General features: G+C 46.0%; 1 protein-coding gene across 2 annotated transcripts in view; it reads right to left on the reverse strand.

Annotated features, from left to right (window-relative positions):
* Nucleotides 1–2319: 2319 nt before the first annotated feature.
* Nucleotides 2320–13273, reverse strand: part of TRIM44 (tripartite motif containing 44) — a 109078-nt gene continuing 98124 nt past the window's right edge. For both annotated transcript variants that reach the window (XM_059405659.1, XM_059405670.1), the window contains one exon: nt 2320–6933. In XM_059405659.1, the coding sequence (XP_059261642.1) occupies nt 6906–6933 (28 nt within the window). In that variant the 3' untranslated portion in view covers nt 2320–6905. The remainder of the gene's footprint in view (nt 6934–13273) is intronic.

Genomic DNA, 13273 nt, shown 5'->3' on the forward strand with positions numbered 1-13273 from the left:
TTGTTGTCAAAGCACTTGTTTGGTTTCCGGTTATGGAGATAAGGTGAAGTGAGGCTCGCGGGTGGCTGAGCCACAGGTTAATGGGCCGCTCCTGAGTCCCTGAACTGGTGTGAGTTTTGTTTTTGTTGTTTTTTTTTTTTTTTTTTTTTTAAGATTTTATTTATTTGACAGATAGAGATTACAAGTAGGCAGAGAGGCAGTCCGAGAGAGGAGGAAGCAGGCTTTCTGCTGAGCTGAGAGCCTGATGTGGGGCTTGATCCCAGGACCCTGGGATCATGACCTGAGCCGAAGGCAGAGGTTTTAACCCACTGAGCCACCCAGGCGCCCCTGGTGTGAGGTTTTGAGGCACGTGGTCCACAATGAGCTGTGGCCGTGATGGCTACACTCGGTAACCGGACTGTACTCTAGGCGGGCTCCTTCCACAGGCCCCTTCCAAGAATGTGAAGCTGGCCCCACGTCAGGCTGATGTCTTCAAGATGTTTAATTAGATTATAGACTCAATGTCAGAGGTGGCTGACTTTCGAGATTCTGAGACTATGGCAGAAGAGGCCATGGCTTCGCCTCTTCTGGTGATTTCATTATTCATGGCCTTGGAATAAAGGGGACACAGAGACTCTAATAGTTCCCTCCTTCCAAAAGTGCAGTCACTGTACACGGTACTCTGCAGATGGCACAAAGCGAGGTCCAACAGAAAGGGCGAAGTCCTCTGCCCCCGAGGCCGTGCTCTGCCTGTTTATTCACCAATCTAAGGAGGACCGCATGCGGCTGGGAAGGAGAGATTAAGAGCAGGGGCTGCAAGGCCTGTTAAGGGCCAGATTTAAATTCTGGCTTCCCGTTTATTAGATGTGACCTTGGACAGAGTATTTAACTCTCTCAATCCGATTCCCATGCAATGAAAGAGGAGATGGTCCTACCAGTGCTCTGAGAATCCAGTAAGATCACGTGAAAAGAAACTAGGCCAGCTCCTGGCCCAGAGAAGGAGCTCCCTAACTGGTGGCTAGAATTATTAACACAAGGACTTAACCCTGGAGATTGCAGTATTTAACAAGTACGGCTACGTACCCAGTGTGGCCAGTAATGGACGTCAAGCAGTCTTTTGGTTTCTTGTTTTTTTCCTGTGACATCTTCTCTGATTAAGATGGGCAGCCTGGCTTTTTGCTGGGTGTAGATACCTCTGTGCCTCGTGAAGACCAGGAGATATTCCAGACGAGCTGCAATTTCACTGTTTCAGGAGTACAAAGGAAATGGGGCCACCTGTAAGTTGGACCAGGGGAAGATCAATGGAACCACAAAGAGAGTTAGAGCTCCCAGAGGGGAAGTCCATACAATGCGAAAGGCCCAGGGCAGTGGGATGTGGTGTTGACATACTGGCACCAGGCAGGAGGGAAGAAAACCTCCAAACACATTGTGGTTTGTTAAAACACTGAGACTCCCCGGTGCCCCAGGCCTTGGCAATCCCACCCCATCCAGCAGAAGCGGCCTCGGCCACTGGGGAGGGAAGGAGGAGGGCCTAATGATGGCTCCAGGAGACAGAGAGTCTGCTGCCCCGGCTCCATCCGTGCGGCTCGCTGGCTGACCTCCAGCGATGGGACTCTGCTCATCTTGGACAATTTCTCTGAAGTTCACACAGTTCTCTGGCTAGCTAAGGAGGTCTGATGGAGACAAATTTATTCAAAGGTGATTCAGAGCAGGGTTCATAGACAGCAGTGCCCTGAGAGCCACCTGCTGGGTGGGGGGGCAGGGCAGGGTGGGGCCTTACATTTTGCCTCCGTGTGTAGGACTGTTGATTTCCGTGCAGCCTCTGGTCCTCATACGACCAACTGGACCAGAACGGCTTCCCTGACAGCTTGATTCTATCTCTGTATCAATCACAGCAAGTAGATGGTTCTAATATTCCACCACGATGGTTTTGTTGGCCTACCTGTAATTTGCTCTACAAAGAGTTTTTATTTCTAGAAAATATGATAAAAATTAAAATCTGGTTAATCCAAATGGCAAAGCTTTAATGTCACTTGAAAACATCATTCAGGATCAAGTGTTCTTTAGGCTATAATCTAACTTGGCTCAGTAACTTTAACCTGGGCACAGACTGTTTTACTTTGAAGAGAAAACGTATCCCTAAATAACAATGATGTTACGTGTGCTTGCGTGCCCCTTCCCGATCTCCCAAGTCGCTCTGGAGAAGTCAGGAGTAAACGAGTGTCCTGTATCTGATAACCAAACACCAACATCTCCGGCATTACCACAGTTAAGAGTGGAGATCATCATGAATATCTATGCCTAGCAGGTTTCTTTGTGCACAACTCTCAGAGACAAATGGTATTTCCAGTAATAGTTTATTGATTTCCAAATGCACAGGGGCGCTGAGTCCAAACATCCTGGGATAGAGGTAAATCTCTCTTACAAAATAATTTACAGTATGAAAATGATATAGTGAAACATTAACTCAAATGTGTAATTCCCTCGAAAGATGGACTGTTCCCTTGTTTACTGTGAAGGGTGAAAGGGGAAGGTGACTAGGGAGGGAAAGTGACTGAGCATGGAAAAACAGGCAGAGGATGATGGGTTCGTTGGCTGTCCCCCCACCCCCCATGCAGTGTGGCCTGTCACTGTACAAAGACTGGTCAGGTCTGACTACCGTTAATCTAAATCTACTGTCCTCTCAAGGTCCTAAAAGCCAGCACGGGCTCTGTGGCATTTTTTGCACCAACATACCCACAAGTGTCTTAATCCGTTTTCCTTCTCCTGCTCTGGCACTTGCTCTGCTATTTCTGATGTGTTCTGTTCCCAATGCTACTGTTCTACCAGGCAGGTCCCCTGGGCCTCCAGGTCTTACAATGGCCTGGGGTGGGGGTTTCAGAGCGCTGCTAGACAGAGGCAATAGTAATGGGATCACAACTCTCCCCTATGGACCTTCTTTCTCTCCTAAGGCTGGGCTGAGTTCATCCATAATGAGATTTGTGTTCTAAATAGAAAATTCCAGATGTGCTAGGCACACGGTAAACATGCAACCCATTTTCTTAGCACAAAGCATGTATTGGGCGGCCATTATGTGAGTATGGAATTTCGAGTATCGGCAAGGGAGTATTTTCTAGGTAGGGAAGAGGACTTCCTGTGCCCTGCCATGACCACAAGTCATAAACTCAGCAGCTGTGCCCTCAGGCCTGACTGGAGTGGGCAGACCCCCGGGTCACCAAAATGGCTGGGTCATCCAAATTTCGCAAGCCGTCAGACATCCGTCAGAGTAGGTCCGGAGTGCAAATCCCCTCAGGGCTGCCGCGTTGGCTCAGTGCTTTAGGGGCTGACGACCTTTGCGGAGGAGCTGTTCTTCTCGTTAGCACCTGGGAAGCGAGCACCGAAGCTCCGATGGTCCGGGGATGCTCGTGATCAGGGCTAGCAGAAACCTTTGCAGGGGCATGCAAGGTAACGAGGGGCTGCTCTGAATTTCCCTTAGTTCTTAAGTTGCGTGTGCATGCGCATATATTTATGTGTGTGCATATCCACGTGCACGTGTACATTTGTGCACATGCACATAGACTCATCAGCTGTCAGCGGGAAAGTCCAGATCCACTGGCGTCTGAGTTAACACCCCCTCAGAGAGCACAGCACCGGCTGGGCTCACAAGTGAAGGCTTCTTCTTCTGTAGGAGTGCAGTGCCAGACATTTTCAGATAGACTTAGAGAGCAGAACACCCTCCGCTTTTACTATCTCTGAGAACTTCTATACTCTTGAAGGCCTAGAATCACTTTATTTATGGGGGATGGCCCCAGAAAGGAAAGGCTCCCCCAACTCCTGGGGACAGGCTCAAGTCAGCAATGTGTACTTCACGTACCTGCTAAGGTGGAAGAGTGAGGCCACCCCAAGGCCATCTCTGAGCCCAAACGGTGGCCATGAAGTGCAACTTCAAAAACGAAACCAGAGTCAGTGGGATTCTGGCTATGGATAGTTAGTCAGACTGCAGTGGGGGACCCAGAAGCCCTTTCCTCCCTCTGTCCTGTGGATGTCCTACAGCCCACCACAAAGTGAGGGAGAGCTCTAGTACTTCCTTGCTGTGTAACTCAAGACAAGGGGCCCTATTACTCTACATCCGTTCTATCATCAGACAAATGGGGGCCGAGTACAGAGCCTGGATCACAGCTGGTCTTCAAATACAGTGGGCTGTCAGAGCCGAAACTCCTAAGAGAACTTCTTGGAATTGCCCTGGGTTTCACAACATCAAATCAAAGGACAAACCCACTCTCAGCCTCCGGAGAACCCAAATTTGGAAAGCAGACAGGGATTGCTGTGAGGACCCGGTTCATTCCGGAGACATTCATTACCTGCCGCCCTTGATGACTTCTCCCTGGGGACTTCTGCAAACCTAGGGCTGCAGCCAGCCAACACACACTTCTGAGCACTCTGTTACTGTCCTGGAAGAGGAACGCCTCATCCTGCTGGGGCGTAAGGCCGGGCAGCACGGTCCAGCTTTGAGGGAAGCTGGTGTCATGGCAGGAAGCACCCTAGTTCTTACTGATAAATGCTGCTGGCAGGGACTCAGGAGCCTAGGCAGAAGCTTCTGCGTGATGTTTAATGCTTCCCTGGTTAAAGTTTTATCAGGTGCTGAAGACAGCAGGAGCCCATAAAACAAATCCAAAATCTTAAATAAAAGCAAAAGTGCTTTCCTTGAAAATTACAGAGATATGACAATATATTGAGACAAAGTGGCATGTACTTTTATATTTCTGTTCATATCCACTGCATAAATGCTGGGGTTTCCCAAATACCGATTTTAAGTAATAACATACAATGTAGTAGGGAGCAGCCAATGGTCTGTCCATTGTGAAGATAAGGCTGCTATTTGGAGATTAAACAATAATTATTGGGGTGAGACAAACACAAGCATCTAGATCCTAAAGTCTTCATCTTCTGGCTCTTAAACTCCTATAAGAATAGCCACTGGTCCCTCTTCATGGGTAGTTCTGTGGGATACAGTGGGGGGCTGTAATTAGTGGTATGCCAAATTCTCCAGTCTTTGCAGGTGGATAGGTAAAGCACCAAAATTGTCTCACTCATTGGTGGGGCACCAGTTTGAGAGTAATATATACATATACATATATATATATATTTTTTTTTTTATTTATTTTTTTTTACAGCCCAAAGTACTCTCAGTCCTGACATCTTAACATATTTAGTGAGCTAGAATAATCTTAACCCAGAAGCACATATGCCCGGTAGCTTCCTGGCCTCAAAGAAATAATTTCATAGCTAGCCCAGGACTGGACTATGATATAAATAGGGTTCCTGCAGTAAGTACTGTTTCTGCCTCAAAACCACGCGTGCAACATGCCAGCTGGCCCTAACGCTCTGTGACAGGTACAGGGGTCGCAGGCAGGCAGGAAGACAGGAACTCCTCCCAGTGCAGGCGCCTTCAATTCCACGTCAGAGGCGACTAGAGGTCCAGGCCCTCGGTCAGCTGCTTGGATAAGTGCCAACTGTACTTCTCAGAAGTGAACCCCAAAACACCACTAGAGGCAGACGAGAGGGAACATGCACCCACCTGTAAATACGAATTCCCTGTGAAGTGTCCCGTTTTCTCTCAACTTTGTGTATGAACACTCGATTTCATGATGTAGCTCTTTTATCTAAAAATAAGGTGATCCCTTGACTCCAAACCAGTTAAGTAAAACTGATGTTTTCAGAAAATGCAGGCTTTTTAACTTGCAGGTTTGTATTCCCTGGTAATCACTGCTTACTTGGGAGGAGAAAACTTGGGTTGTTAAGGAAATGGGACTTGGGAGGGGAAAGGCTGCCAGTCCCACCGGGGCGTGTCTCTGCTCATGGTACTTAAAAGGGGAGAGCCTGAGTGTGCGGGCAGGGCTGAAGGCCTGCGGTGGGTGCCATGGGAAGAGGGGTTCCAGCTGGAGGAAGAGGTGGGTATGCCTGCTGAGAGACGGGGCTTGATTCAGCAGACCAGAGTGACGAGGACTCTCCCTATACTGCATTTCAGCCAAATGAGGCCAAAGGGGCTAGAGCGGGGGTGACAAAAACATACACTGAAAATTCCCACTTGGTAATACACATCCCAGCCTTCACATTGTAACAAGACCCAGAAAACCGGCAGAATTCACCCAAATTGTTCAGGTTCCATCAGATCCTTTAGTGACTATTTTGGAAATTCAGGCAATTTGAGTTTCAGAAATACTGATTTCAACTTTTAATCAGATCTCTTTGGTCCTTTTTTTTTTTTTTAAAGTCATTTCCTTTCTACCTCTTCAATCATTTTTTTCATTTCCACAGCACTGAATTATGGATCTGAAGTGCCAGATAACCTCATGTACTAAAAATATCCCTGTATTTCGAACTTTTAACTCCTTCTCCCACCCCGTCTTCACGCCACCCATCTTACTTCATGGAGCCACATTTTCACAAATGTATAACTGGACTTTTAGAGACTATCTACAGAGCCCTACTGTGCTCCCCACTGCTCCATGCTGCAATATAAATAAAGTGGGGTTTTAGTAGCAGGTAGGAAAAAAATTCTGACTGCCCTTCAAGATTATTCCAGAACCTTCCAGCTAAAGCAATGCTGTCTGAGTGTACAATATCACGGGGGCTAGCTTTCCTGAGTAAGTTCAAAGCAGCCATTGAAGGACTACCTGAAGGACGCTTCTTAATTAACTGTTCCTGGTTGATCATAGGGTCACTTTTTCTTAACCTACCATGACGAGAGAATGAAAAGCATAGTCAGTAACAATAAAGTCGGTCATCCCTTGGAGAGATCTGTGCCTGTTGTGGACCTGGGGATGTATCCGGTGGAAGTACGGTTGTTGGTGGGCAGCTTTCACAGAACTCAGAAGCCGCTACATACACGCCATCACATACACACGGGGGGGAAGGGATGAGTTTCCACGGGGGATGGCAAGCCTTCATGTGTCCTCTTCTTCACTGGCACCGCTGCAGAGGAAAGGAGAACCAGGTGAGTTAAGACATCACGAGATGGGAGCGGTCTCATCTACTGGCCAAAGACATAGATAGGCTCTGTTCTCAGATTTATCTGGATCCTGGTCCTAAACCTACCACTGGTTAGCCGTTGGCCATGGGCAAGTTACTTAGCTTCTCTAAGTTCTGGTTTCTTTATTTGACTATAGGGATAATTCTGATAATTTTGATCTACTTCCTTGGGTTACTGGAGGATTAACTCAGAGGATACATGTACAACACACAATGCCTGGCACACGGTAAGTGAGTTTATCTGTAAGGGCACAGGTGAGGGTCATAATATTTTTAAAGCTTACTTGACAAAATAAAGAATTGGTAAAAATCAGGAGTTTGACTTCCCCTTAGCCTTAAACCCTCTATTGTCAGGAGAGAAAACCAGGAGAAGCTATGGCTTGGGACTCCCAACAGAGCTTCTCACTCGGAATCAAGCCAGGGTTTCAGTTCCCACCCAGGGACAATCACAGGGTTCAAATGTCGCCTCCTTAAAGAAGGTATTCTAAGTCGGATTCCCTGGTCATTCTCCATTTTATTTCGTTCATCGTCCTTATCACACCCTATACATTCTTTGCTATTCACCCTCCCCTCTACCTACAACTAGCGCGTAAACCACTACCAACACTGTTTATTAGCACCAGCACTAGGATTAATAGAGAAGTATTAGTGTTACCAGTAAAAGTGTTCAATAAATCGTTGTTTTCAAAAAGGGTTTGATTTTGAGAAATCAAAACAACAGGAAGGGAGGGAAGGAAGGAGCTGAAAGGAATAGTCCGTCATTATTGCTCTGGCCAGGGCGTCCACAATGTCAGTGATATTTCAGTGGCCAAAACCTGAGCTATGAGTCCCAGAGGCATGGCCAGGACCTCAGGTACCTAAACTCAGAACCTCCTTGGCTTGGTCCTGCTGATCCAGGACTGGGGTGGGGAAAAAGCAGGGCCAGATGGGGATGGGGCAGAAGTGAGCACACTGAGAAGGACAAACGTAGCAAACTTGCCCAGTTTCTCCTCCTCCACTTCTAGAGGCCCCCGTCCTTAAAAGAGAGCCAGCTTGGTCAAGTGTCTACTGCGTGCTGGGGACACTGAGCTAAGCGCCCCTCACCACGACCCCAGGATGTAGGGACTGGTGTTGTTATCCCCACTTTGCAGAGGAAGAAAGTAAAGCTGAGACAGAAAACCCTTGGTCACCAGTGAAGTCTGTGCCCTTAACACTCAAGGATGAGTTCTGGCTAGATAAAGTCTGAAGTAATCAAGTGGGGGTATCTGGAAGAGAGGAGAAGTCTTCCTCTGGGAGAGATAGGAGCTGGAGAAGAGGGAAGGCCTGGGGTGTATTGGCTCCCAGTGATGACCTAGAAATTTTTTATCTCACGAGGGATTATCTCTGTCTATATAAAATCTGTTTTTTTGCATCCATTTGGGAGCGACTTTAAGGGAACATATCCTAGGCAACAGACTTGTAGTACTTCCACTAAGGGCGAAAACATTTCAAGACACAGAGGCTGAAATGAATGGAAGTGTACTCCAGCAGCCAAAAGAACCAACTCAGCAACCTTCACCATCCAAAACTCTGCCCTATTTCCATTCCCTCTTCCTGCCTGTTGTCCAACCACAGGATGAAGGGTGCATGCTGGGAAGGGCTGGACAGTAGACTGTCATTTAAAAAAGCAGTGTTTGGTGGCATCTGTCCCAAAGGGAACAAAGGGCCTTTCATGAAAGTGTCTCACTAGAATGAAGGCACAGTTGGAACTGGCGCCATGTTCTCCCCTTTGGTATTATACCCAAAGCGAGCTCTTATTGTTCTCGTGTCAATTTTCCTGCAAATACGAGAGGTCCAGCATGATGGCTGTGCCCTTTCCTTAAGCTGTGGTTCACTTCTCAGCATTCTTGAGATGCATACTTTAAAGGGTTCATGAACCTACTTAAATTGTACATAAAATTTTGTCTGTGTGTTCCTTTGTTTGAGAAAGGCCGTAATTTTCATCATATTCACAAAAAGGTCAACAGCCCTTCCCCGCAAACTGAGTATAATAAAGTTGAGAATAAATTAAGTGCTTTCCTAGTTGCTAGGTTCTCTACTCTAAGACTTGTGCCTTGGCTTGGGGAAAAGATCAGGAGTCCTGATTGATAAAATTTTTTCTCATGACCCTCAAAGAGATCTGTTCTTGGGTCTGATACAGTTCATCTCATGGTTTAAAAGCATGAGATCTTGGATTTCCGGCACATCACTGATTCTTTCATTTGCTAAACATTTATTGACTGTCTACTATGTGTTATGCATGATGCTAGGCACAACAATGAATGATGGACACAGCAGTTGCCCTCGTAGACTTTACAGCCTAGTAGGGGATGGGGGAGAGAGGTGGAGGAGCAGGGAGAGAGGGAAGAGGAAAGAAATGGTGGGGAAGAGAATTTCCCCCCCACAATTAGCATCTTCAAATACAGCACATTCATTTTCCTAATTAACTAGCAAACTGTTTTTCACAATAATGAAGAAGAAAAAGGATCTTAAGTGAACGGATTAACACAGAACTTTGGTCACCCTGTGTGTGGTCTCCTCCTGGAGGGTTACACAATGTAATTAGTATGAGATAGCATCTCCTGAATGCTTCTTCACTTTGTATATAAGCTGGTCTGTGTTCGTAAGATTTTATCTTAAATAGTCTATAAAAAGTCTTCACTTTGTCCAAGGGAAGTAACAGCCTTCTACCTCAGTCACTTACCATCCTCCTCTGACATATCTACCAGCCACATTTAGATTTATAATTGGATCAGTACTCAGATGTTACTGAAATTCTTTTCACTGTGTTGTTGTTGAGGTCACTGTTGCTGTTTTGAGAATGAACTAATGGTGTTAGAAAGACAGGCCATTCATGTTAACTATACTGGAATTAAAATTACAAACTTCATTAGAAAGGGTGGGGCACCTGGGTGGCTCAGTCACTAAGTGTCTGCCTTTGGCTCAGGTCATGATCCCAGAGTTTTGGGATTAAGCCCCACATTGGGCTTCCTGCTCAGCGGGGAACCTGCTTCTCCCTCTTTCAACCCCCTTGCTTGTGCTCCCTCTCTCACTGTCTCTCTGTCAATTAAATAAATAAATATAATCTTAAAAAAAAAAAAAAAAAAGACAGCTCACTCTGTAGTAGGTATTTACCGACGAGAGAGGCAGTATTATCTAATGGCTCTGAGGTCACCAAGACTGAAATAGGTTCAAATCTCTGCTTTGGCACTAATGAGCTGTGAGCTGTGGAGCCTTGGGTGAGTTACTCAACCTCTCTGAGTCTCAGTTTCCTTGGGGGGTATCTGGGCATGTGTAATCTTAAGGAAATACACGTCCAGATCCTCAACTTCGTATACACTCCTTCTTAAAACTGACCTTTCCAAGAACATGGCCTGCCATCTACACGTTCTCTGCAGCCACTCCCACTTTCCCACTCTCACAATCCCCGTACTGCACTTCAGAAAAGAAATACACACCTCTTCCCCTCCTGAACCTTACCAGGGGACAATTTTAAAATCCTTCTAAGAGGAGTCCTATGAGAGCAGGGCAAGAAATATTTATTTTGCCCAGTCAATAAACTCTTGGCATGGTTGTGTGCTCCTGTCTGTCCACAGACCCAAGAATTCACATTCAGAAGCCAGATGGTTGTCATGAGGTATGTAGTAATACGTTTATTTGAGTTGAAAAAATGAAACCAGATCTGGGTCTGACAGAAAGCAAGACTGATTTGGCTGGATGGTTTGACCATAAAAACCTTTGCAATTAGATTATACAATAAATCTTGCCTGTACATTTAATAAGTGGTACCAAAGCTTTGCCAAAAATGTTATGTAAAGCTCATACCACGTAATATATCAGATATCACACCCTTTTCAACCATCTAAACTTGATATACAGGACTTAACTTTAAAATGGGCAAGGAGACATATAACTTTTTCTAAATTTTAGGGGGTATAAAAACCCAAAGTTTAGCTGAGGAGCCAAGAGCTCCTGACTCCTGACTGGGGCTAGGGTTGGGGCAGCTGCAGGGGGAGGGGAGCGGGGCGGGACTAGGGAGCACCAGCCAGCAGCCAGCCGGCACACTGTGTCACACATGTGGCCCACTGTCCTGTGGGATGAGGACTCTTGCGGGCCCTGTTAGGGGTACGCTGCGCCTCCTCCTCCCCCACCTCATCCAGCCCCCAAACACCTGCGATGGAGGTGTGTTTCCCTGCCTGGCAGTTTTTCAGCCCGTCCGCACAGAGGCAGTTCAGCCTTTCCACGTCTTCCCCAGAGATGGCAGTTTATGAGAGGACATTCATAAAGGAGGTGGAAGGCACTACAACCTCGCAAGTTTAATAGTTTCTTTTCCTGAGAATATAATACAACTTAATTTGATTTGGCATCACTCCTATCTGTTGAGTCTTTGGCTATTTATTAATTCATTATTGCTGTAAAAGGATTATTCAACTCAAGAGGACAGAGAAATTAAGAGGTATCAACAAGGGAGGAAGGTTAGATTCGTAAAGATAGATTGAGTATTCTCCAAGAATGAAGCCATGCGGGGCTTGTCAAGGAGCTCATGGACGGTGTCCATTCACCATCCGACACTACGGCCACCCAGTGCTGGGAGGCATGGGATCAGTCTGCCTTCGGGGCTGGACCACATGTCCCAACCCAGAGACCCTCCTCCACCAGACAGAGCACAGCTGCCACTTCTGTGTCCTCCCCCGACCTGTCCCAGCAGCCCAGCCTGCCATTGAGGGGGGTCATGGTGCTGGAAGGAATCTAGAGCTGCTGCCTAGGGAACTAAATGAGGTCTAAAATAAAATAAATTGAAATGTCCTCCATTTATCCTGGATTAACAGAGAAAAACACGAGAGGACTTTAAAGTTTTAGTCCAGGCTTTTGCTAGTGACTCTGGGAAATCAGGATGTGTTGCATTACCAGTAAATTTAGGAAAATTCCAATCCAGACAAAAGCTAATCAGCTCCTTTCTGACTTACACACTTGCTGAGCTAATTCACTGGCTCTAGTGTTTTTGTTGTGGGTCCCTCTCCCTGTTCCTCTCCAACTCAATCGGAAGAGTATGACATGAGCCTGTATGTTTTGACCCCCAGTTACCCAGTCCCTTAGTGACAGCCATTAAGTCCTCTAAGGCTCAATTTTTTTCACCTGAAAAATAGTGATACCTACCTCCAAGGGTTGATAAAATGAGATGGAAGGTACATGCAATTTCTTTTTAAGACAAAACAATGCTAGCTAATGACAGGATTACTACAGAAAGAGAAGGCAACAGACCCTAGGTTTGTCTCTCAGCTCTCCAGCTTACCGACCCACGTAGGCACCTGTGAGGGAGGTGCGGGGCTCCAGCATGGCCTCAGGTCCACACTGGACCGCACTGCCAAGCCTGATCTCCATGCACTTGCAACCTGTTCACTCTTTTTACAGGTGGTCACTCTTCTTGCACCCCACAAGGGCTAAGTGGGTGGTGGCCTGTTTCTATGGAAGATGGAAGGGCACACGAGGGTCTGTTCAGGCAGCGCATGTCTGTAGGGAGATTCTTGAACGAAGGAACAGGCGGGCTTGCTAGCCTGCCAACCTCCCATCTGCTCTCAGAGCTGCCTTCTTTAGGATTGAGTTTCCTGTTACTGCTGCTGGATTTATAATGGAATCATTTCCAGCCTTTTTTTTTTTTCTTTTAAATTCAGAAAGTAACATTTTATTTTTTGCTGACCTGTACTTTCTGTAACAAGCAAGTACTGCTTCCATGAAAAGAAAAATCCATAGCATTATGCATCAGTGATAATTACCATTAACACACTGAAATATATTTATCTATACCCTCTCATGCATATATAAAAATATGTATTTTACAGGCTCTTTCAAAATCTGCTTTTTCCACTCAACTAGCAATCCTTTCCTTATCAAGGAAATACCTTTCCTTATCAAGAAATAGATTTCTGTAAGATTGTGATTCCTGATTGAATTGTATGGACTTATTGTACCCACTACTGGACATACAAATTATTTCTAACTTTTCATTTATTACCCAAACCTCCGTGACACATACCCATGTGGATGAGTCTTTAGCTTCATCCTTAACTATTTCCAAAGGGAGTGGGGAGGGAAACACCTGGGTCATAGCATTTATTCATTTTAGTAACACATAATGTATTATTTGTTTCAGGGGTACAGATCTGTGAATCATCAGTCTTACCACAATTCACAGCACTCAGCATAGCATATACCCTCCCCAATACCCATCACCCAACAACCCCTTCCCTCCCAATAAGCTTAATTTTTTAACAGCAACTTTAGATCT

Source organism: Mustela nigripes, chromosome 1 (genome assembly GCF_022355385.1).
Source record: "Mustela nigripes isolate SB6536 chromosome 1, MUSNIG.SB6536, whole genome shotgun sequence".
Lineage (NCBI taxonomy): Eukaryota > Metazoa > Chordata > Mammalia > Carnivora > Mustelidae > Mustela > Mustela nigripes.